The 27,220-nt window shown below is 33.5% G+C and overlaps 1 protein-coding gene and 2 long non-coding RNA genes across 4 annotated transcripts in view; all 3 read right to left on the reverse strand.

The window, feature by feature from the left end:
• Positions 1-3,357: 3,357 nt before the first annotated feature.
• Positions 3,358-11,218, reverse strand: LOC127833563 (uncharacterized). 2 transcript variants are annotated; one of them, XR_008027476.1, is made up of 11 exons: positions 10,916-11,218; positions 10,480-10,770; positions 9,872-10,167; positions 9,469-9,747; positions 8,647-8,961; positions 8,165-8,457; positions 7,399-7,506; positions 6,891-6,949; positions 6,301-6,346; positions 6,104-6,156; positions 3,358-4,796 (listed from the first exon to the last, which is right to left on the reverse strand). It is a non-coding gene; the product is annotated as an uncharacterized LOC127833563 (long non-coding RNA). The 2 variants fall into 2 exon arrangements; XR_008027477.1 differs by lacking the exon at positions 6,891-6,949.
• Positions 11,219-11,720: 502 nt separating this feature from the next.
• On the reverse strand, positions 11,721-13,974 carry LOC127833565 (uncharacterized). The gene is made up of 3 exons (XR_008027479.1): positions 13,858-13,974; positions 13,110-13,445; positions 11,721-12,814 (listed from the first exon to the last, which is right to left on the reverse strand). It is a non-coding gene; the product is annotated as an uncharacterized LOC127833565 (long non-coding RNA).
• A 5,051-nt stretch (positions 13,975-19,025) lies between these two features.
• The window catches only part of LOC127833555 (hemicentin-1-like), a 10,324-nt gene continuing 2,129 nt past the window's right edge, over positions 19,026-27,220 (reverse strand). Inside the window, exons 4-12 of the mRNA XM_052358861.1 lie at positions 25,919-26,215; positions 25,190-25,471; positions 24,750-25,049; positions 24,173-24,490; positions 23,739-24,035; positions 21,762-21,869; positions 21,385-21,430; positions 20,540-20,592; positions 19,026-20,152 (exon numbers count right to left, since the gene is read on the reverse strand). Of these exons, the coding sequence (XP_052214821.1) occupies positions 19,968-20,152; positions 20,540-20,592; positions 21,385-21,430; positions 21,762-21,869; positions 23,739-24,035; positions 24,173-24,490; positions 24,750-25,049; positions 25,190-25,471; positions 25,919-26,215 (1,886 nt within the window). The 3' untranslated portion in view covers positions 19,026-19,967. The remainder of the gene's footprint in view (positions 20,153-20,539; positions 20,593-21,384; positions 21,431-21,761; positions 21,870-23,738; positions 24,036-24,172; positions 24,491-24,749; positions 25,050-25,189; positions 25,472-25,918; positions 26,216-27,220) is intronic.

A 27,220-nucleotide genomic window follows, 5' to 3' on the forward strand; every position in this document is an offset into this window, starting at 1 on the left:
CTTAAGTAACTTTTAACACAAGGAGCACGTTGATGGTTCGGATAAAACATGAATGATCGTTAAAACAATTGTTTTATAAGCTTAATATATACATGTATAAAACATAATAAATCATGTTTAGACTCAACTCCTCAAAAACATTCAACCCTTTAAACCGATGGTATTGATAAATCCAAGTTTTGAATTCTGTAAACATGGCGCTGTATTGTTATAATACACGTTCATGTACAAATATGTTTGATACCATGTGAATCAAATGAAACATATCGTTCGTGACAAAAATATAATAAACCAATCATTTTATCATAAAGATGTCGAAAGTCATGAATAAATATATGTTGCATTAATCCATTCCCGGTAATAAACGCCCTTTATGTTATAAATAATTAATGTCGATAATTTCCTTCAATTAAAAGAATATGTATATTGTCTACATTTAAAAATGGTATGATCGATAATAAACCTCTTTCGTAAATGAAAGTACATTTTATGTAAAATCTTGCAATTATCATTTCAGTACATGTTTCTTTAATGATGAAGTTAACAAATGTTGTTTTAAGGAATGTAGACGCTGTATTCTGAATGAATAATAAAATATGTTTATATGAGGTCAATAAACTATCAATAACATGTTGCAGTATGCATAGTACAAATGTCAAACAACAATAATTCAAATATCGATTATGTAAAGCTAACAAACATTGACCATTACAATTCAATATATTGCATTATGTGAATACAAGTGAATGTGTCTTATAATTGTCATTTAAGTTAACATTCAAGGAACAAAATCGGACGATGTTTATTGTTTCGATAATCACACATTCACTACTGTAACATAGGCGTTTTAGTCTCTTCTTCTCCTTCTTCGTAATGAAATTGATTACAATTTAATATAGTTATTGAATGGACTAATTAAACGATATATTTATCGAGTTGGACTGTTATAAATTATATTTAAACATGTATGCATAGGTGTCACGCCTGTACGAGCACTATTAAATTAAACATGTTGCACAAAGAACGACCTATGTTTCTACTGATGGATAACACTCAGGAACATTATGTAAGCTTCACATAGTAAGAAATATGTTGTATTATACAATTTAGATTTGGCTTGCTTTTTCAATGATATAACGATGGTTCAATATGACCTTCCAACGGAATTTTCGTCTTGTATTATCAATTTATCAGAAGTTTCAGGAATCCAAGTATGTTTATTAAAACATAGTTACCAAATCCAACGTTTAATCACCACTTGCTGATATCCAATAACGAACGATTAAAATTCACCCAAAATGAATCATTGTTTCTATTTTATTGTTACATAATTGTCTGTTACCATACCAACATTGTTGCTTAACTGCCCAAGTTAAAATTCTTGTTCATTACATCGAGAATTTAAAAGGTAGCTAAATTTGCATTTATGTATTCATATTGCTATAAACAGTGGTTAATTTTATTAATAATACCTTTATAAACTTCAATAATATAAATGTTCATGTTTAACGCATCAATGAAATCAATTAGTAGCTGAATTACCTATCCTATATTCGTTTATTTATACCAAATAGTAGTATGCAACACATTCTAAACTGTTAATTTTGTTGTTCATTCCTTTATATACATCAATCATAAACATGTTCATATAATACGATTTAAGAATATAAACGAGTAACTTAAATAAATATAAAACATAAAAATTCTAAGACACGATTATAACATGCAACAATGGCTAAACTGTTATTTCAGGTCTTCATACCATTATTCACATCAATAATTGTGATAGTAGTTATAATCACAACTCACATAACACTAAATGAACATGTTACAGTAGACTTGTTCGGAGGTTAATTGCAGCGCCCATATATATTGCTAGTTCAAATCTTTTTTATTTCCCGCGTTTCGATAGTAAAGCGTGAAATATTTGTCTTACGCGAAACGTGACTGTTTTACAGTAATAAAATGAATTGTCAGTCTTGCACGAGGATCTCAAACATACGAGTATGTTGTGTAGAGTTCATTCTATCAGGCGTTTTCAGTCAGTGCGGACCGGTTTTATTTAAATGTCATGTGCTAAGAAAAAGTTTTTTGTTGTGTTTGTATATGTTTTGATTTTTATATGAAACCAGACACATGAATAAGGGTTACATTCGTATTGTGGTCCGACAATTGGCAAACGAGCACAGGTTTCCAGCGTTAACCGTCTCTGTCTTTTTCCTGGCCGGTCGATTCACATTTTGAAGTCATAGTCTTGCCATTTATGTATTCAATGTTGAATTTGGCTGGACAGTGTCCCGTCAATAAACGTCTCGTCTGATTTTGCAAACATGAGTTGTTGTTTTTTAAGGCGAAACAGAAGTGTAATAAAGACGCTTAGTACATTTATAGCAGACATTATTTTGAATAAAAGTAAAGATGCGGGCAATGGCAATCTTTAAACTAACGTTGCCATAAGCGACCATACGTGGAGCAGACAATTACAAAATGCAATTTGTGCTCTATGTTGTAAACATTTTTGTGTGAATACAGAACGGAAAATACCTTAATACGCGATCTGTTCAAATATAACGACCTTATTTATCATGATCTAATGGCCAGAGCAACGAAAGATGTACATGTATATTGAACAGAAATTGTTCCAACAGGGTAACACAAGTATTTTATATCCAAGTGCGTTCGACAGTACTTCTTCTTTAGATGTGTATAGGGATATGACATTACGATTTGTCAGTTCGAATGCACAATCGCACCCATGTCTTGTTAAAACCTGTATCCACAAGAAAAAGCGATCCGCTGTTTAAACTATGTGCTATAGACTTGCGCCCGGATTGTATTTGCGTCGATTAGATTGTACAAATCGCACTTAACTGTTTGGTGTTCAGTGTTTTATATACATGTGTCGTTTTATTTGTGTTTATGTATTTCCGAATACTACAGTTGCGTGTTATCGACTGGCGCCCGTGATGTTAATTATATATATATATATTAATAAAATAGTAAACTTTGCAGTAAACTGTTTGCATGCAGTCTAGTTCCATATTTATGTGTCTTTTTTTACGCTGAATAAAACTGCGTGTTACGCACTGCTATTCCATGTGGCTGAAAAGTGCTGAGTAGCCTTGTCCAGTATGTTTCACGAAGTTTTTGTGTTTCATCTGACCATTTTTCATTAGCTTCAATACAGCACAGTACAATGTAATCAAACGTGTGATCAGGTTCGCTTAAATGTGCTGCAACGGGCGATCTTAAAAACGTAACATATAGAGAGAGATATTAATATTTATTTAATATGTTTATACAAAGTTAGATTTGAAAACATTAAACAATTAACATAACACACTTAAAGTGCTAGAATGTGAGAGCCAAAGTATGGCACTAACCGGTGTTAAGGCATTTGAATGGCTCAATGTCACCCAAAGAAAATAACATATTTAGCGGGTTTTTTTATATAACGATTCCCTCACGAGATCGAGGACCGTCTAAATTATCGAAAAAATGGTGATATATTATTCAATCAAAGGTTGAAGTGATTGCTCATCAGATTTCATGACGACTTGATCGAGTAGCATAATACTGGTGGTGTTGACATTATTACATGTACATTAAGAACAAAGTTTAAAAGATAATTGATTATTCAGTCAATAAACCATTTGTTAACAATTACTTAAAACGAAAGCATGCAAAACAAACACTACATATTAAATTAACACAATACATTTTGAATAGTATTTTTATTTTACATGGTTCATATGTTTACGTCATCAAATTGTCACTGGTGCTTGAATAGTTTCCAAACACAAGCTGCACGTTGAACTGTTGATTTTGTTTTACTTTTTGTGTCTGTAGTTAATTAATGGAAACTGCTCATTTCATTTAGTGTAAAACTCTCTCGCAAAAATACAATCTCTATGATCGATAAATAATTGTTTTATATGCACAACATTCTCATACTAAAAACACATTACAGTGTCCCTAAATAACACTTGTAACAAACACATGTACATTAATAATGTGCTACGAACGATCTTTAGTTTAAGATATGATTCAAAAGGTGTTTAATTAATTCAAATAACCACCATATATCTAGTAATATCTTTCAAATAATGTTAATGATGTAATACATATCGTTTGTGTATATTCATATTGTTTTACGAAAATAATAGCATAACGATATCAATAACATTAGTGTAAAATATATTTGAGTTGTATCCCTTTAATTGGTAAACGCTTTTATTATGTAACGGATTTTCGTCATACATATGTTTACTATAGGTAATTAAATAGTGTATTATCTGTTACAGTTATAATCACTTGATTCGTTAAATATTCCACTTAAAATCATAAACTTATTATTAAACTATTAGATATTTTCTATGTTCATATCTGTAAGAATAAAGTCGTTATTTCATCAACGTAAAGCGGTATGATAATAACACGCGTTGATAAGTTGAATTTAAAAGCTGCATTCTTATCGGAAAATTAAATACATCTATGCTTATGGTCAATTAAATTTATCCCTTTTTGTTTCAGTATGAATAAAAATATTAAACAATCTAAATTCAAATATTGCTTGTATCAACACAATGCACATTCAACACATACTTACAATTAACAATCTGAAAACGACAAAGTAACATAGGCATTGTCCTGATTTACGATTGCACGATCAGTTTCAGTAACTTGATTTACACGGTTCATAACACTAAAATCATGTTTTACACCAGGTGATAAAACCGAATATCCATGAAAAGAAGTTTCCGCAAGTGTCTCGTACTGGTTTGTTTGCTGGGCTTCTGAAATGAAACAATTGTTCGAATTCATTTTATATTGTTTCGCTATCTTTCTAACGTTGAAAACCCAAAATGATTTTCATTCTATATCCCAATGCGTATTGTTTATGTTTGATGCTGTATTGAATATATTCTCACGTGTTTGATGGTAATAAATATCGAATTTAATAGACCCTAGAGTAAATTACTTATTTTCCTCTTATAATTTATTTGAAATATAATATTTCTATTAGGCTGACTAAGATCACTTTTAATCTAGATTTCTTGCCATATTTAATACAGCGGCAACATTTTCGTCAATAAATATAATGGTATTCACCAAGTGAAAAAAAACTGCGATTTTCGAACACAACCAATAACTTTTGTATTGTCTTTGTTTGTTTAAATTTATACAAATGTTTAAATAAAATATTGAAACTTAACTAACTACAATACATTATTGTAACCCACACTCTTAAATTAAACTTGTGTTTGCACAACATTCCTCTTCTAATGATAACATAAAGATAATCATAAAACATTTTGCAAGTAATGCACGTTGATATAATGAGTTAAGTACCATATGTGGTCTGTATATAAGCGACATGAATAAGAATGTCGATGCTGACAGAGAGGCCTTAGTCAATCATGAAGGTCATTGCACAATGAACTCTTTATTTCCTCTTAGTAGTATTTACATGGTGTTGTTTGACAAGTATATAGTTTAAAGTGGTAAATGTGTGCATGCATACAATATAAGCGGAACAATAATTATCAAACGAGAACACATACTAAGAATTCTAATAGTTTCGCTAAATGAGGCCTTCGAAATGAGTTACCTTACTAGAAAACCATCTATATTTTACTTGTGCTTGCATTTATACAATTTTGTATAATCGCACATTTCTTTAAACTTCTTGAATAAATTCTATTTAATTTATAAAATATAATTTGTCATCATTCTGCGAGTCAAACGAAATAAAAGAAACATTGAACGAATATTTCGACACTGCAATCATGTACATTTCTTCCTTTGCATAGAATGATTACACTATTTTACATATTAATAACACGATATGTATGTAATATATATTACACAATTAGCATTTTTAAGCATGCCATCTAAACGGTATTGTCCACGCTGATTGTCTGAGTTTTGTATATTTCTTGTTTCTATTTCATTGTGTATGTATTATAGATTATAGATTATATATTTTTCATTTGTCAAATTTAACAACATTGTTTTAATTTCATTATATTAATATAAATATATAAATATAAATATAAGCATAAAATGACACGCATTTACATGTACATATTCAAGGTCATACCGACTCGGTAGGCTTCATATTCGGACCTGGCATTGGCAGGAGGGACATCAACTCTGGAGCAAGAAATGGCATTATTCATATTTTTGCTTCCATCAAGCAGAATTCTAAACAAATTGATTACGTGGTACATTGTTAATGAGTTGGAAATAAAAATGCAAAATGTAATGTTTAATTAACAAATACAAATGGTAACATACTGTCTATTGAACAGGTCAGTGTAATGAGCACCTTCACCAGGTTTACCTGAAAATGTGAAACAAAATGTATACTTAGTATATAAAACAATTGGTGCTAAGACTCATATTAATACAACTGGTTATATTATCATATTAATACCTATGCGTTAAAATATTAAAATAATTATAGCATTGTATGTAAGATTTTGACAAATGTGTATTAAAACAATTGATCATATACCGCTTAAATTAGAAAGTACACGATTCAATATATCACACGGATCTGATAATTTTTGTGTTATTTAGGCATTCCCAAATCCCAAACTAATTTATATGAACATGCCATTATCTTTTGTGTTTTTTTTAACGAGTATTTTTTTTGTCGGAGGAGATCAATACTAAACATAATACCATCAATGTCGAAACGTGGCAAATATTTAAAACAAATTGTAAAGACGACTTTTTTCAAATTAAAAAAAAATAATGCAGATTTAAAGTCAATAGTTAAAAAGGCTCATTATAACAAGTTAGTATACATGAAACATAAACTTCATCTAAAAATATTTTTAAGGTGAGTTTATTGTATTAATCAAATTACTTTCATTACTTACACTTCATTTCTAGTGTATGTTCGTAGTATAATGATACATATCCGTCTCTGAAATAATAACTGAAATTCACAATTGTTAATTTTCTTTGCATTTGCTTTGCCTTAAAATGAAGTTTGGACTCCCGTTAAACAAACAATTAACATGTTTGCCAAAGGGTGATACGACGCTCAATTCATTGGTCCATCATTAATTTATCGACGTATCATAGTCTGACATATTAATTTCGCTATTCATTTGTTTAGAATAATAATTGATTCAATTACAGCAATGTATTGAACTCCCCACGATAAAGTATGACACTCGCTTTGTTCACACTGTGATCATAGCATGGGACCAGTTTTTAGGAATATTTAACCGAAGAGGGAGGGTAAATAAGCATTATCCACCTACGTATTTAAAACTGTATTGAGGGAAGTTACTTACTGTCAACGCGATATATTCTTATATGAATTCGGCCATGCTAGTAATGTATACCATAACATTTACGTTTATTCCAGTATATACATACGTTTAAACGCGTTCTTATATTTCCACAGCACCACGAAAATGACTACCGCAAGAGTTCCGCCTACAGCACCACCTATTGCAGCTCCGACACGTGGAGAGGATCCGTTATCTAATTAAATGTACAAGAGTGCGAGTTTCTATTTAAACATTTATATTCCTTTATTCACTTTTTAATAGTGTTGTATAGTGATGTTCATACACATTAATAGCGGAATAGGGAAAACCCAAATAACCATAAACATAATGTTAACGTGTCAATATTTTCATTTTCTTAATGAACGATTGTCATAATCGTACATACAGTGTTGTCATTAATTTATTCTTGCGCTTATATATATTCACTTTTATCCGTATGTGCCTAAGCTTCTACTGTTCAATATGTTCAGTTAATATGTTGCTGCACATGCTTAGGTGAGCCTGGTGATAGTGTCCATGTTGATGTTTTATATAATGGACAGAGTCTAATCACTTATATTTGTTTAAATAAACATTTCGTTGTTCAATAGGTGGTTTCAACTCATTGAAATATGTATGTTTTATGTATTTGTCTCCGGGATGGATGCACATAAGAATCAAGACATGTTTTGCCGAGAGCCTATGTCCCTGCTGCCATTACAAGTTCCGAATATAAAGCCTACAGATGCAGAATTATATTAAATATTTAAACGCGTGTGCATGTCGTCCATATATTTAGCGAAGCAATTTATATGAAAAAGCATACATTCATGCACACAAAACAATATCAAATTCAAAACATTAATACATACTTGAAGACTGTGTTGTCACACTTAACACAGTAGTCTCACCAGATTGTCCGTGATATTCTCTGCATACATTTTTACGTCATACTTGGTGCCCGGAACTAATTCCCCAATACTCAGTTGACTAACTGTTGAAGATACGTTCATGTAAGTCCAGGTTTCATCTCCTGCATGTTTGTAACCGATCATGAACCATTGGTCTTCACCGGCATTAAATCCAGGTGTCCATTGGACTGTGACTGAACGTTCAGTCACCATGGCGTCGACGACAAGAAGTTGTTGTGGCATAGAGGGCTGCTCTGTAAAATCAAAAGTCAATAAATTTGGTACTGTTCCATGCATCCTTTCTCTAGAATGCTTGTCAGTAAAAGTTATACATTAATACTTATTTCAATTGTTCTTAAAACTAGTTTGCGCAATCAATATTATTGTTTGATAGTAACTATTACATATATCATAGTATTAAAGCAAGTGTTAAACGAGTATACCATTCGCTCGGATGACAAATATTTGCTCTGTAGATCCGAAAGGATTGTTAACACGGATCGAATAGTTTGTAAAACCGTCAATTTGCAGTTGTGATATGGAAAGGTTCGTCTGCAGATTGTCGTTTGATGTGCGAATTTGGAACCTGCTGTTATTGTGCAGTGTTGCCCATTCACCATCTACCTGCTTACGCCAAACATATGCTGATACGTCATTTGTGGGAGGATAAGCCACGATAGTGAACGTTAAAATAGCTGATGCACTTCTTCAATATACTACGGGAATCGGTGGAGCAAATGGTGAAGGTCTTGGTGAACCTGATTGAATATAAATAACAAATATGAGTCAGCCAATTTGAAGTATGAAGACATCGACGACAAAAGGAATAAATTAACTTCACTTACACCAAACTCTGAACTCAGTTCGCGAACCTGTTGTAGTGCATTATGCATGTTCTTTACTTTACATTTGTAAATACTCCCATATCATATTCACATCGCGCATTCGATAAATGAGCGGATATTATGTTGTTGTTCACTTTCATTAATAAGCGCTCATCACCTTTCGTAATATTTACGAGTTCAAGTTTTGCTAAAGGGTCGCTGTCAGCTTCTCAGAGTAGTGTCACAGTCTGACTTTCATTGACGGTTAAACAAGATGCAAAATTTGACCTGTTGATGTAAAATCTTATTATATTCGCAGGATCTAAAATATACACAAACCGATGATAATAAATAAATAAACGAGCGTATTTGTGAACTTCGCTCCTTATGACAATGGCGTTTTGTCTATGCTCCCTTTATGACACTCTTATTTTTACTTACACTGCACATCCACGTAAAATGTTGTTTCATCGTATGCCTCCTGAGTGGCACATCCCGTAGGGTCCATAGTGTTGTTGACTCTGCATTTATAGTATCCTTCGCCTAAGAGCTGCACATTGGACAGAGACAGATTTTGATGAGATCCAATAGCTGAAGTATTTCCGCGGAACCACGTGAATCTCGTCTCCGCTGAGTTTCCAATCGTGTATGGGCAGGTGACTGATAACGTTGTGTTCAATGAAACCGTTACATTACCAATGAACAGAGCATCAGCTGGTGCTGAAACACAGAGCATGGGTTACACCGAGTACCATTTGCCATAAAAACAAACAAGAGCATGTTTAACTGCATTTGGATTTTTTTAATGCAGATCAATAGAACATTATACAAAATAGCAAGTTACCTTAGACGTTTAGATAAAAACTGGACTCATTTGTTCCATTGATAATCCCACCAAACTTTGTGTTCATTTCATTATTTGCAATGCACGTGTAATTGCCACTGTGTTGTCTACTGACGTTGTTGATAAAGAAACATTCCCCAATGCCACTATTGGCCGTTGTCCATAAAAACTTTGAGCCCGGTTCACTCTTCGAAGTACATCTGCCAGAGACGGAATGACCTCGGATCATCACATATGATTCGTTTGAGAATACGTTGCACAAGTTTGAAAAGTGAATTGTGGCGTCTCAGGAGCATCTACGTATACGAGATATAAGACAAAATGCATTATGTAGTGGCAGAAGTAAACGGTGAACATGAACTGCAAATGACATATACAAGATAAGTTAATCGGATTATTCAAATGATCGCATACGATTATAAAATATTACACTAATTAGATTAATGGTGCTAATATAAACATTTGAAGGAACATATCAAAATAACCATATAGCATATTTTTCTTTCTGACATTAAAAAAAACGCCGCTTAATATCCAATCAATATTCCATATTGTTCTGAGAATCCAATACCATTGATAATATATGCATACAGGAAACAGCTACTTACATAATACATCGATGGAAACATTCCAAGATCTTGAAGTGATCCTCGCTTTTATCCCAGTCGGGTCGAGTGTATTAGTTGCAATGCACACAATGACAGTGTTGTCGACGAAATTAGTATTCCAAGTAGTGCCGTTTGCAACTACAACACCACTTAATACCCATGAAAAACGCGCTGCGGGATTTGAAAAGGCATTGCATCCCAATCTGACCATTCGACCTCTAATAACGGTTATAGTTGAAATTGTTATGTATTGATCAGTTTGCTCACGATAGAAGATATTTGTCACTGGATCTACAATATTTCAAACCTGTATTTGCAAATGTGATAGCAACATGCTTATGTTTGTTTCCATCATAATTATATCATTCAGATAGAGATAATTGACATTCGTACCTTTTAAAACAAGTTTAAAATTTATTAATTCAAACATACTCACATAAAATTCCAAATGTGTACGAGTCGGTTATATACCCGTTAACAACATCCCGTGCGAACGTTGCATTCATTTCATTGACCACGTCAAGTATGTATTGAAAACTATCGCTTGTCTGCATGCTTTGAATGGAAAGTTGAGCACCATTCAGTTTTATACCATATAGGAGTATCCATGTATACCATGAAGGAGGAGGGTTGCTTCTGCTGAAACATGTCATTGTAAAGGGTTCATTGACGACAGCCCGTAGGATGTTTGATTGTACCAGGAATGATCCGATTTGACATATCGGAGAAGACGGAGGATCTATAAATAAATAAAGTAAATAAAGTAGTTTTACTGTTCGACAACATGTCACATGCATTGTTGAATATGTGTTTTGCATTACAGTCTATGTCGGTAAGCTCTTCAATTTAACAAGTTTATTAAATTCTACTTTATATAGATATTCCGTTCGATTAACACACACTTCCCAAAGAATCATATTTTAATGCAAGAACAATATGTTATGCGACATTTTGATTATTTATTTAACAACTAATATTTATTTGATCAGTTCAATAATCATTTAATTTCGGGTATGTTGCTGCTGAAACAAAGCAAATACATACCTTTTGGTATGAACAGTTACCAAAAAATATTGTTAAACAACATATACTTTGATTTCGTAGAATATACGATTACATGCCTCTTTTGCAGAACGTTACAGTGCAACAGCATTTCTTATCTTATTGCAACAATCTTCTACTACATGATAATAAAACGACACATTATACATGGATTCGTGATATTAATACAATAACGATGCGATCATTACACAGTTTACTGTAATGAATATATAAGTTTATAATCACCGTAAATGGCACATCTTATCTGAAAATACTTACATAAAATATTCATAGTTAACACTGTAGTATTTACAGCCGATATCTTCGGTCCATTCGTTGGATCCAAAACACTGGCGGCACTGCATACTATTTGTTTCTGGTCGTTATTTGTTGGAACGTTTTATGTTATGACCGAGGTGCTAATTAGATAGCCGTTAAATAAGGTCCATAAAAAGCTCGGCTGCGGATTGCCGGACGAGGAACATTCTAGCGTCTACTGTTTTTATCACATATATACTTGATGGTGCAAATACCATGTTGTACCTTATTATCGGCTTAGTTGAATAGCCTAAAATAATAAATGCATACACGCATGGTCTTACTTTTTGAGATACGTAATGCCGTGAAATTCGAATTAATATAAACTTTGTTATTTTAATGCAAAGCCCATTAAATATAATTTACTGAAAGATATGTGATATGCGTTGCACGTATATACTTCATGTTTGTTATTCAGGTGGTTGACTTTCACTTGATAACAGCATTTCTACCATGACATGTACTGATAGTAATCGCAAATTACATTACTTTAATACAAATAAAGCATACCACGTTCGTTTGAACAGTCGGCGTTAATACATTTATTATACCAAATTCAGTTTATGAACGAGAAAAGGATAACTTACGCCACGAAGAAATATAATACTAAAGACATCAATTACATGTCTGCAAATTTACAAAACACATACTCAACAAATTGATTCTCAGAATCCTGTTGGACATGATTTTTCCATATCTGTAAGAGACATTACAGTACATCCTTGCATCATGATAGTTTGTGGAAGGCGTCATTGTAAGAATACTTGATGTCACATCAGCTACTGTTAAACTGCTGCTATACCCAGTAAGGTCCACATCATCACTGTAGTCAGAAGGCATTTTGTCATTAAGGTACCACGTGATGGTTGGTGCTGGAAGTCCTACTGATGATACGCAGCGTATGTAGCTGATTGCCATGTTGGGTAAACGGATATGGTAGGTACATCTGGTGTCAGAGTTGCACATACTACGGGAACTAAAACCTATATAGCTAATAAGAGTACTTGCAATTTGTTATGAATAAATAAATAAATAAAATTAAATAATAATAATAATATATATATATAGTTGTATTTGCATTTCAAACTTCAATTTACAAACACCAACATAACCAACTGTCACTAGTCGACACTTTATGCACATCGTAATATCGACATTCAATATGTAACCTATTTACTTCTTTTTAAAATTCAACACATAAAATTATTTTCATACGTATTTAAGCGAGTGTTATTATTTAAAATAAAAGCACAAATAAACATTGTGTTTACCTGTTATTATTATTGTTATCTCATTACTGAATATTGCTTGTTTGTTTTCTGTTACCGAACACTTCCACTCGTCCCCATTATTAATTGTGTCCAGGGATCTCAATGTGCACATAAATATCGTTCCTTTGCACATGCAGGTAGAAAATACATCTGGTATAGGCGTGGGTGCAAACTCACAGGCGTTGTTCAGTGCAAGGATAGTAGATGAGGTGCTATCCCCTGCTGATTGATGATACCATCTTACAGCTGTTGAAGTCGAATGTGTGCAGGTTAATTGTAAGGCTTCGTTAACATTTACCAATGTTGCGTTGGATGTCAAGACTGGAATCTGAGCGCCTTGCAAACGAAAACAGTTCAATTTAAACATAGGTGTGTCCTAACATTAAAAATAAACATGTAACTTGATATTAGCGATAACATATTTAATATCAATCTATTAAGTTTATATATGTCGGATAAAAAAATTGAATTACGTGTCAATGCATAATTACGCACAGTATATTATGATATTTACACGTCAGTATATACTTCCATGGTATTTAAAGTAGTACTTACATACACTATGTTTTGCAGTAGTTCGTGTGCATCCCTACTACATATGTATAACGGTGAAACAAGAATTATATATGTATCACAACATTATATATCATGCTTTTAATATTATGATATTAAGACAGGTTTACATGTTAGACGCGATGAATTGTATCATGTAGGTTTATGTTGATATTTGTATATGTACAGTTCTTACCAATATGGTATGCATTTGACAAAATTGTCAAAATTATCCATCCACATTTCAAACACATTTTAATTAACACGAAACTTAATACGTCGAAACACTCAAAGCTATACACGTTAACCGTTTAGTGTACCAGTCCAAAGATAGAGTTTAATCTTAGTAATATCATTAAAGCTAAATTTAAAAACTCTAACACAGCACAGAAACGAGCATTTGTTTAAATTAAAATAGTCCGACACTGGTATGAAAATAAAACATCCATATATTGATAAATTTGGTATGTTTAATGTTTTCATATAAAGCCGTACCGCAAGCAGTTACATAATTTGAAAAATCATTTTGAGAACTCTATAAAAAAATCGAATGCAGGTGTTGGATTTTAAATTGAGTTATAACTTCAGCAATTTAATTTAAAAAGATATTGATCATGTATAAGCTCTTTCATGCTTCTTTATGTATGTGTACAATTTCTATTAAAAATGAAAACACTTTAAATACCATGATAACTGTATGTTTTCCCTTTAATAATTCTGATGCTGTTCGTTTAGATGTGTTCCTAGCATGCACGTTGTTTTGTTTTTTAAGATTTGAACCGGGGACGATCATGCATTAGTTTGTGCCTACGTTACGACTCATCATGTGAAAGAGTTACAACTCGCGAATGTGTGCGTCAGTTACTACTAGAAAGCTTGTAAGAGAGTATGAGTAGGAAGCCAGTGAGTGAGTTACAACTCGAAAGCTTATGAATGATGAACGACGTGTATATGACTAAAACGCCAGGAAGTGAAATACTATTGTTAACCTATTATTGAGATTTACTAATACGCTAGAGAGTGAATTACGACTCATAAGCCAGGAAGGGGGGTTTACACGCATGGGCCTTTGAGTAATTTACGAATCGAGAGCCAGTGATTAATTAACGACTAGTAAACCCGTGACCGAGTAATTACTCATAAGCAAGTTATTGAGTTACGACTCGTACACCACTGCTTTAGAGACAACGTACTCGTAAGCAGGTGAGATAGTTATGCCTTTTTAGCCATTGATGAGAGGGGTATGACTCGTAAGCCAGTGAGAGAGGTATGACTCGTTAGCCAGTGAGATAGTTATGCCTTTTTAGCCAGTGAGAGGGGTATCACTCGTAAGCCAGTGAGAGAGATATGACTCGTAAGCCAATGAGGGGGTATGACTCGTAAACCAGTGAGAGGGTTACGACTCGTAAACAGGTGAGAGAGGTATGACTCGTAAGCCAGTAAGAGATGTATGACTCGATAGCTAGTGTGAGAGGTATGCTAGTAAGCATGTGAGAGAAGTATGCCTCGTAAGCCAGTGAGATAGTTATGCCTCGTTAACCAGTCAAATAGTTATGCCTCGTAAGCCAGTGAGATAGTTAAGCCGCGTAAGCCAGTGAGATAGTTATACCTCGTAATCCAGTGACATAGTTATGCCTCGTAAGACAGTGTGGTAGTTATGCGTTGTAAGCCAGTGAGATAGTTATGCGTCGTAAGCCAGTGAGATAGTTATTCGTCGTAAGCAAATGAGATAGTCATGCATCGTAAGCCAGAGATAGTTATGCGTCGTAAGCCATTGTGATAGCTATGCATCGTAAGCCAGTGGGATGGTTATGCCTCGTAACCTAGTGGCATAGTTATGCCTCGTAAGCCAGTGAGATAGTTTTGCCTCGTAAGCCAGAGAGATAGTTATGCGTCGTAAGCCAGTGGGATAGTTATGCATCGTAAGCCAGTGAGATGGTTATGCCTCGTAACCCAGTGGCTTAGTTATGCCTCGTAAGCCAGTGAGATAGTTTTGCCTCGTAAGCCAGAGAGATAGTTATGCGTCGTAAGCCAGTGGGATAGTTATGTCTCGTAAGCCAGTGAGATGGTTATGCGTCGTAGGCCAGTGAGATAGTTATGCGTCGTAAACCAGTGAGATAGTTATGCCTCGTAATCCAGTGAGATAGTTATGACTCGTAAGCCAGTGAGATAGTTATGCGTCGTAGGCCAGTGTGATAGTTATGCGTCGTAAACCAGTGAGATAGTTATGCGTCGTAAGCCAGTGGGATAGTTATGTCTCGTAAGCCAGTGAGATGGTTATGCGTCGTAGGCCAGTGTGATAGTTATGCGTCGTAAACCAGTGAGATAGTTATGCCTCGTAATCCAGTGAGATAGTTATGACTCGTAATCCAGTGAGATAGTTATGACTCGTAAGCCAGTGAGATAGTTATGCGTCGTAGGCCAGTGTGATAGTTATGCATCGTAAGGGCCAGTAAGATAGTTATGCGTCGTAAGCCAGTAAGATAGGTATTCCTCGTAATCTAGTGAGATAGCTATGCCTCGTAAGCCAGTGAGATAGTTATGCGTCTTAAGCCAATCAGACAGGTTTGCCTCGTTAACCCGTGAGATAGTTATGCCTCGTTAGCAAGTGAGATAGTTATGCGTCGTTAGCCAGTAAGATAGTTATTCCTCGTAAGCCAGTGAGATAATTATGCGTCGTAAGCCAGTGAGATAATTATGCCTCGTAAGCTAGTGAGATAGTTATGCCTCGTAAGCCAGTTAGATAGCTATGCCTCGTAAGCAAGTGAGATAGTTACTCCTCTTAAGGCAGTTAGATAGTTATGCCTCGTAAGCCAGTGAGATGGTTATGCCTCGTAAGCTGGTGAGATGGTTATGCCTCGTAAGTCAGTGAGATAGATTTGCCTCGTAAGCTGGTGAGATGGTTATGCCTCGTAAGTCAGTGAGATAGTTATGCGCCGTAAGCGAGTGAGATAGTTATACCTCGTAAGCCAGTGAGATAGTTATGCGTCGTAAGCCAGTGAGATAGTTATGCGTTGTAAGCCAGTCAGACAGGTATGTCTCGTAAACTGTAATTGAATTTAGACTCTTAGCCAGTGAATTAACATGTATCGTACGTCAGTAAATGACCTTAAAGCAAATAATTTACTCAGTCAGTTGGAATTGCCGTAACTTAAGATTTTGATTTCACAAAAATCAATGAAACTTTCGTAACGTACTTTTGTGTTATTGAACATATGTCCAGTATTTTTGCAAATAAAACTACGATTTTCCTTATTCCTCTACATTCAACGTCTTTAGTTTTGTTTCTAAATAAATAATTTCAATTTGTGTTTGAAAATTCAATTAATCGAATCGAAATTTAGCTTTTATTAGTCTTCTCTTGGTTGCCAAAGTGAAAAGTTGTATTGACTTAGCTCTTAATGTATACATCGGAAAGCGGGAGCAATTAACCCGTACACTTCGACCCTTACATGGAAAACTACCTAACATAAAAACCAACCGATTGATATGATATTTGCACATTTCCGCACCTATTTGCATTTGAATAGTTAGCGTGCTAAACGCGGAAGAGATATTATACTTGTATTGGCGGTTGAACACATTCATTACTTTAAATGGTCCGGATTGTTGTATACATTCAATGGGGTGGTTTAAATGAGCCGGTTTGCAGATAGCAGTCATGACCATGCTTTGCAATCCGTGCAAACTGCGTATTTCGAATACTTAAAACTCTTCTCTTGTGTTTAAACGAAAGCTCACCGTTCAGTGTGCTTTATTTACCTTATATCAATTAAAAAGATGTTCTTGGCTAATTAAAATGTAAAGTGCACACGTTTATGGTTTTACAAATTAATCAAGGTGAGGATTGCTGCGTTATTTGTTTGTGATTTTTTGAAAGCATTAGTAACATTTATACCCATAGAAAGTTACATAAACAATTTGACAACATCCTTGATATTCAAAAACATCTTTAATAATATAAAAAGTGTGTAAATTAACATTTTAAAATACAACAGACAAATGCGTGATCTCAGGAAAGGGGAAAAAGCAGATAATAAACTACCTAATGGAAGTCTTCATTCATATGCCCCTGATCACAATAGCCATTTATGTTTTAAAGAGAGATGTTCGCATATTGAAAAAACATTCCCTAACTAACAACATGTAATGAAATAACACTACCGCAAAATACCATACACATAATATACCGTTATGTTAATTATAAATCACCAATGGAACGCATTTCATATTTATATTTTTTTTATTTGATAAATTTTGAGTAATTTTCACGTTTTTTTCTTCAGTTAAAAGTGAATGGATCAATTTGAAGAGATCTATTCGATAAGGCGAATTTAAGAATAAAGCATATGAGAAATAAGCTGAGTCGAGCGAGGACGGATAGTATTCCATATGAACACAGTGTAGCTCCAGACCAACATGCGCATTTGCGCACTTCGGTCCGGAGCTACATTGTCCGCTATAAAGTCACTCAAGTTTAAGTGAGATCACACGCGGACATTATAATTCATCATTACAATATATGGATGGAGCTACGCTGTTTTGATATATCATTAGACCCATTTTCGCACGAGGCGGCTCAAATGATACAACATAACTAGAGTACGCACCTGGTTCATAGAACACAACGTCTTGGACGGGAATATATGTGTAGCATATGGAGTGTTGTTACTGGGCTTACAAAGCCCCATTTGTTTGCTCACAGTTTACAATAAGCATAAATATTGAGCAGAACATATCATATTGGCAACAAGCCGACTTGTTCTTTCCACAGAAATAACTAATTGATCACCTACGGAATACAACAAAAAACTAATACGGACCTATCTTGTATAAACTCAGGGTCCCCTTTAGTCAAACACAATTGTTACAAAAATAGTTTTTGTCTTATAAATGTCTGTTGGGTAAGCAATTTAGTGGTTGTTACTTCGTATGGGCAAATCGACAGAGTGTCAGTGTTCATAAAGTACTTAATTGCGTTCATACGTTAAACAATGTTTTTTTGTTTTTTTTCCCAAATCATATCCTGAAGACAAGACGGAATCAAGTTGATGTTATGATTAATAATGAAATCCTGTTGACAGTTAATAGGAATCAAATCCGCGACACCATAGGCGCTTATACACAATTATAAGTCGTACAGTTTTGCAATGCCTTAAAACAATAAACAATCGAATTCAACTTTATGTCTTCTCAGCGTGGAAAGTCAAGCGATCGTTGCATAATGATGTAACCTCAGAGAAAACCAAGGCAATGGAAGTAGCATATATACACTTGCTAACAAAATTAATCTCTCAAAAAGAAAAAGAAATAAACATTTACTTACATTCGGATTCTTGATTAACTTAAATGGTTTCCAGTGCATTAAATATTTTCTATTTTATTTCAGAAATTTCAACTTTAAAATGCATTTACTATACTTTTGCAAAAACAATTAAGCGACATTTGTTCCAGTCCTGCATTTAAATCAATATAAATGCACACTCATTACCTTCGTGCAAGTAATGATGACAGTACTGAAGTGTTGTCGACGATGTATGAACTTGTTTTGTAGGCACAGAAATATGTTATAAACATAGTAAGGTCTAAAATTCACAGAATTTCTATTTATTTAGTTTTATCAAGACATATAAAGATAACATTAACCTTTTATTTTATCAAACGATGAAATTCAACACAGTATAAAATGTAACAGTAGCTCCTATATTAAGGTTCTAAATTTTATAGCAACAATGAAAAATTTCAATAAATCGTACTATAATAGCTACTTTTTAAACAATGGAAAGCAACTGGGTCAATCTCATATCAACTTATTAGATGTATTTGTCTTACATGTTACATTAGCTTAAACATTTTGTTTATATAGATGCACATTAGCTCAAATATGGTTTATATCTATATGCAAAAGAAGCAACATATTGACAGTGATTGAAACTCTAATCTTTTTTTACCAAATTTACAAACAAAACTATATAGGCGTATCAGAAAAGCTGACATAATGATAAGAATCTGTAAAACAATTTTGTGTTTATGTAATCTAGTATGTTTGTAGTAAACGATGTCATACTCCAGACATTAGAAACGTCGTTCGAACATAATCTCTATATGTTGAATTATAAACAGTACCTGTGATCACCTATTACATAGATTCTTATACCAATTACAAACGGCTCATGATCAGTATATACATACTTCTTATAGATACATAACACTACATAACGTATTTAATACAATTCATTCGGTAAGTAGTTTAATTAGATGATAACTCCTTTTTCATTATAATTCAAATCCCAAAACAATGTGTTACTAAGTTTCAGTATTCGATAACACTAAATTCACATAGCTGTTTTCTTCCTTTGCACAATCATTGTCTGCAACATCAGATGCACGATTCATAACATTATGCTGTTGTGTGCCGCCATGTGTTAAGGCCGAATATTCATGAAAAGAAGTTTCAGCGGGTGTTTCGTACTGGTTTCTGTACTGGGAATCTGAAATGAAACGCCGGTTTAAATTTCTTTTTCTGAAGTGCTCCTCAAGACCCCAGAATGAGTTGCACTTACTGTACATATGCGCATTGGTTATGTTACGTGTCGTGTCGCAACTTGTTCTGTTTTCAATTCGAAATAGGCATATTGCCTGAAATCGATATTATGGTACCACATTGTTCGGATAATGCTTTAGACGTTTCACTATGCCTATGTTTTCACATTTGTCTCTAAACTATATTGACATTACTTTGTTAACATTAACATTATTTTACGTTATGTTGTAACATTATGTTGTAATATTAAATCATCGTAACGAGTTCACCCTGACATACATAATATTATTAAATAAACATGACATGGTATGCATTTGCTATTTAAAGATCATACCAACTCGGTAGGCTTCATACTCGGAACTGGTACTGACAGCAGAGACGTTAATCCTGGAGCAAACAATAGCACGTTTCTCGTAGGTTTTTCAAGTCATGTATCCGATTGTGAATAGAAGTTATATAAAATACATTTTAAATGAGGGTAGGTAATTATTAAACATGATAGTAATTTGAAGTATATTTTATTAATATCATAGTCAGTTAATGGGAATAGTAAATATTGAACCCAGATGAGCGTGACATCTACCGGAAAAGAAATTAGGTGAATCTTAAACCGAACCAGGCTGATTGTTACGTTTTCAGAGTTGTGTTCTTGTTCTCTTGTTCAAGTTTTTTTAATATGAAATATCATTTTCCTTAAACATGTATCATAAAAAATAATGAAACACTAATTTTAGGTTTATAATGGCATATATTGCGTGTTTAAAGTGCACATAAACAATTGTTGATCAAACAAGTTCATGTATCCGGATATCAGGCAACATAAAGTTTGAAATGATCTGTTTAGAAACTAGTCTGCAGCTATAAATTATACAAAAACACTTTATATATTCAATAATGAAGACTTTCGTAGTCATGCACATCAACTGTTAGTTTGGACCACCATAACATATCAAATTTAGCCTCTTGCGAATCACTTTTATGTTTTAATTGGAACCACAATAACCATAGACAAAATGAAAGCTACCACGATACGTCACGTGATTGGATGAATAAGTTTTACTCATAAGTTATCGAAAATATAACGTTCCAAGGTGATGACATTAAAAAATAAACGGCGGGTATGTGGGATTTTACAACGGGGAAACAAGGTATGGTTTAATTATAATTATTGTTACATACTGTCCATTGAATAAGTCATCGTACATAGAACCGCTGGCTTGATTACCTGAAATGTTCAAACACTTATTTAGGCCAAACACACTCAGAGAAAGCATATTTATTCGTTGAATACTGACTTTATTTGTCATATTTTCTTTAAGAAGAATAAAAAGCGGTGGAACACAAAAAAATAATCAAATTAATTTCGGTTGAAAACGGTGTGTTGCTCTGTAACGTCAGAGTACCTGTTTATGTATGTACACTTCTATAATTCTATATAGTGAGGAGGCAAATATGGACTTATTCAACTTGGTCTATTTAACTAATTAAATTATGGTCATTGATCACTCTCATATACATTATAAAATGCTATTGCATAAAACAAAGTTTATACATACGTTTAAATTTCTTCCATAATATAAACATCCCAAACATTATGACTATCACGACAGTTACACCCACAGCTCCTCCCACTGCAGCCCCGACCGATGGAAAGGATCCATTATCTAATTAAATGAATAAACAATGTCTGTACGTTTTCGGGGTCGTTTTTAGTAAAGGTTATTTACCAATTTGTTTATAAGCATTTGCTATTGTCGGGGGTGGTCTGCAATTGCAATTGATACATAAACTATTGAAATTCAATAACTTAGTAATCTGTATATCTAATTGAACATATGCGTTTAATATTACAAAACTGTTTTACGTTTTAAATGCTGTATTAAACACGACATCTCTGATACTAGATTATAGTTAATTTTCGATCGGTTAAACTCAAAATCGACAGGCGTCTTCCTTTCATTATGTAAATATCATACCAATTGTCAATGTTACATGGTGACATGACACAGCCTTTTGTAGATATGTGCGAAGCAAAATACCGCTGCATTTTCGACAATGGTATCATAACTTTTATAAATGTATCTAAGCAATAGTTATTATGCAGCATCAGCATACAATTCGTATGATTATTACACCTTTTTAAAAATATAGTTAGCACAATTAATAATTATTGAAATAAGCAATAATTCAAGTAATTAAAAAAGTGATTGCCGCTCATTAGTTTTAGTAGTATAATATGGCAATACTGGTTTGAAGAACCTCCTGAAAATAATCTAGTGATCTGAATTATAATATTTTACGGATTGATGTTGCTTGCTTAAACACCGTAAATTAACAGTATAGTCTGCATAATGAAATGCATAGTATTTGTAATTTTGTTATTTATCTTAATATATAGTTGTTGAAAGTCCAGATATATTATCAGGATAACAATCTTGCTCACACAAATGAGTTGTATATGTGAGATAACCATTTTCACACACAGTATAGATAATTAGATACAATACATTACTAATCATGTTTAAACCAGTAGAATAACTTGCCGGGCCCTATTCATAGATCAAAATCAACAAAAACACAGATTTGTTTATGAGCATTAACACATCAGCAGTGTAATTAAAATATGAGTATTACAATACATGATATTTCTGTTTGAATTACAATTAATAAACTGAGTTTCATAATACAGCTGTGTGCCAGCGTATGTCTACAATAAGTCGACATGTTTTAAAGAATTCGCATTAGGATAATACGTCGGATTAAATGGTTTGTTTAAGTCAAGTGCAATATTTCCACTTCAATACTGAGCAATAGTTAAACAGTATAACACTTAAAATTACTAGTTTTGTCATAGTGAATGATGCCCTTCAAAAACATTCTTGGAAACAGGCAAAGCCCTAACTCGTTTGAAAAGGGTTTATTTTCACAAAATCTTTATTATCTTTTAAACTTGAATTTATATAGTTGTTTACATGCTGGTAAACATGTTTGTAAATTTTCAGCCCTCAAACAGAATTACTTCTTGAGCACGAGACACAAATTAAAAAAACTGTATTTGCATTAATCAGTTGTTTCACATGCTGGTTCATAAATTGACAAAGTTTCATCCCTGTAACTTAAATACTTCTTAAGTCTGGCCCGACAAAAAAAGCAAATGGACAGACGTATGTAAAGAAGGAAGAACGGACGGACTGACAAAGGAATATATACCCGACTTTAAAGTTGGGTCATGACAATTACAAAAAAAAATCCCACAAACTGGTTGAAGCCAACATTACGTTACATACACATAACGATTTTTCAGCCAAGAAAATATTAGCGCAATTCATCTAGCAGTTGAGTCCACAAAAATAGAAACGGCTTAGAGTCGAAATCTTTATGCCTCCCCTTAACGATCACCTTAACATGAAGGTTCCTCGGCTGTGAACTTTGCAAGATAGATCCGACAAACAGATCGTCACACTTACCTAATGTAGATATTAAAAAACAGTGTACGAACCTTAAAAATAAGACTAAAAAAGTAGTATGCATACCAGATTTGGCTCGTGTAGTTACTGTTATAACATTTGTTTCCGCTGATTTTCCAATTGAATTTTCTGCATACATTTTGAATTGATAAGAGGTTCCAGCAACCAATTCTTCAATCGATATTCGTTCGATATGTTCTAATATAGTTTTGTAAGTCCATCTTTCACCCGTTTGTTGTTTATATCCAATAACGAACCATTGATCATCCCCACCGTTAAATACCGGTTTCCATTCAACGATGACAGAGCTGTCTGTTATCGTATTTTCTGGTATACCGAATTGTTCTGGAATAGCTGGCTTTTCTGTAAATAGTTATGTTTAACAGCCTCTTAATGCCCATCCTTAATGAATTAGTGTGTGAATATGCGATCGAAATAAAGGCAATTAAATATGTTAAGTTATACCAAAAAAAGAACTACGAAATACATCATATTATTACCCTTCGCTTCAATAACAAATGTCTGTTTTGTGGAGCCAATGTCGTTGTCCACATTGACCGTATAGGTTGCAAAATCGTCTTTCTGTACTTGCACTATGGAAAGGTTTGTCTGCAGTCTGTCTTGGGAAATTTGAATATTAATTCTTGTATCATCATTGACAATAAACCATTCATTATTTACTTGTTTCCGCCAAACAAATGCCGATGAAGCTTTTGGAGGAGGGTAAGCCACAATAGTATACGTAAGAGTTACACTACTGTTAGTTTTCGTCCAAACTTTAGGTACCGGAGGCATAAATGGAGAAGCTCGCGGTGCACCTTGAAAAAATAAGATGTAGCATTAGTTGACATAAATTTAATTGCAACATTTGTTTATATATGCCTTATCGCAAACGTTCATACTCATACCGGAGGCATAAAAGGAGAAGCTCGCGTAGCACCTTCAAAAAATAAAATGTAACATTAGACGACATTAATTTAATTGCAAAAAGAGAAATACAACATCAGTTTATATATGCCTTATCGCAAACGTTCATATTCAGAACACACATACGTATGCTTTATAATATTGACTTACATCGGATGATGATCTCTATTTCTCGAACCTGCTGGGCGGCGTTGTGAATGTTGTTCCCTTGACATTGGTATATCCCCTTGTCAAATTCGCATCGCGCATTTTCAAGAGAAGCAGATATTGTGTTATTATGTGTTTCAGTCAGTAAATTGCGTCCATTTCGAGTATTATTTATTAGAAACATGTTAGCCACAGGGTCACTATAAGCTTCGCAGAATAATACCACAGTCTGACTTTGGTTTATAGTAATAATCCTTGCAATTTCAAATCCGTCGACATAAAACCTCTGTATACTGGAAGGATCTACAATAAATAAATACTAATTATGACCTTGCAATTTTAAAAACAATATTCAACATTTAACTTATACAAATCACTTTGTTTAATTTTCTTTTGCAAAGTTTTGAACTATACGCACATACTCTTATGTACCATTCACCTACATTGTACATCAACGTAAAATATTGTTTCATCGTATGTCGTCTGTGTACAGCAACCTGAAGGTGCCATTGTGTTGTTTACTCTGCACTTATAAAATCCCTCGTCATTGATTTGCATATTTTGAAAAGTAAGATTTTGCTCAACTCCGACAACGCGCGATGTCTTTACTTGTTTCCACATGAAATTCGTCTTTGGTGGGTTTCCTTCTGTGTATGGACACGCGACAGACAATGTCCTGTTTAGTAACACCGTTGTATTCGCAATTGGTCTCACCGCCACTGCGACTGAATTGAATTATAACACAGCGATAGAGTAATGTATAGTGCACCACCATAGTATCATAGACCTTTCAACACACACACATAATAAAATAGCTCTGCGTGGTGAATTTAACTAAGACTTAACGTTTTTGTATCCATGATTCTTTCCTCGAATTTCAATGATTTTAATATTCAGTACATTTAATCTTCAACAAACTTGGCAATTCGGACTTAAGTGAATGTTAAAACATTGATCGAATGATTCATATTTAAATAGCATAGGATGAGCAACACAAATGATACGCATTAAAAAATCATAATGAAATAGCTCTATCAGATTCATTGTCCTAAATCTTGACGGATTAATATCAATGAATCTGCCCTTTAATTTGATATTTTAGTATTCAAAATTTTTAAAAAATGCAAATACAAGCCGACCACATAAAAGTAAGAATCATTAACGAAACTTACATAGCATGTCAAGTGTAAATATCACATTGCCATTTCCATTAACGACTTGCGGGGCAGAATTTGCGTTCATCACATTGTTGACATCCAGTTTGTAAGTACCGCTAGATAGTACGTTTGGTATCGTGAAGATTTGTCCATCTCGTTTCAGCCCACCAGGCAGCGTCCACGTGTAGTTCATCGGAGGAGGGTTGCTATTGCTAGTACAGTTAATTGTAATAGATGTGTTTTTAATTGCACGTATGTAATTTGATGTTATAACATTATTTCCGATGACACACGTTGGGTTTGTCGGTGGATCTGCAAAGCAACGATTATCACGGGGTATTCCGGGCATATCTTATGATCAGCTTAAATACTATTATGCAATACAAACACGCTTAACCTTTGAGAAAATATCCGGTGGTTTATGTGGTTATACAATGTACGCAGATTTTGGTTTATGTTTGTCTTGTATAAAGAAATTGTCTCCGGGCAGAAATTGATAGAAAAACTGGTGTAATCTATTTACATAATCTCAGTTCATGTAAATCACGTCATTCTGGCTACATTGGATACAAAATGTAGGCATGCTAATTTTTAACTCATTCAAGTTCACCAAACATATTATACATTTTAAAGATTTTTTAAAACCAGTGTATTTTCCCAATTTTATATCAAGTCAGTCATATAAAAACATGTTTCAGGTTTACAATGTTGAACATAAGTATTGTTGATAATAGCATTATTTATGTATTGTGTCCTTCTACAATACAGATTTATAGTTTCCTTAAACAACAATTATATGAATATTAATCTTCGCTAACGTCCTTAAATTGACCTTATGTTTTTTAATAAGATTTGTGAATCAATTAATAGCTCAAGCCAATATACTTAATAAGAAATTTCATTTATAAAAACAAAGTGTTTGAATCGGTAGCTTATTGAATAAATAATGTCAAACAATCAGAGCATCGTAAAACATGCATAACGATGGTGCAAAAAGTATTATAAGCATTATTTACATCACGGTTTAAATATGCATTTAATGTGAAAGTATTATATTGGGCACGACATCTAGTTGTTGCGTCTTACTTCAGAAGAATGCTTATGTGAATCATAATTCGTAAATTTAAAAGCTCAGAAAAATGTCAATATTTAGTAAAAATGCAATTAAGAAATCCCACGGACAATTTGCTTCGCAATCTTTATCTGTCTTGTTTAAAATGAACCAATCATCCTTTTACCTGGTTTGTACCTAATATAAAGCTGAGATCAATATACCAACACGACAATAGAGGTTGTATAATCTGATCAAAACAGTAG

Source organism: Dreissena polymorpha, chromosome 6 (genome assembly GCF_020536995.1).
Source record: "Dreissena polymorpha isolate Duluth1 chromosome 6, UMN_Dpol_1.0, whole genome shotgun sequence".
NCBI lineage: Eukaryota > Metazoa > Mollusca > Bivalvia > Myida > Dreissenidae > Dreissena > Dreissena polymorpha.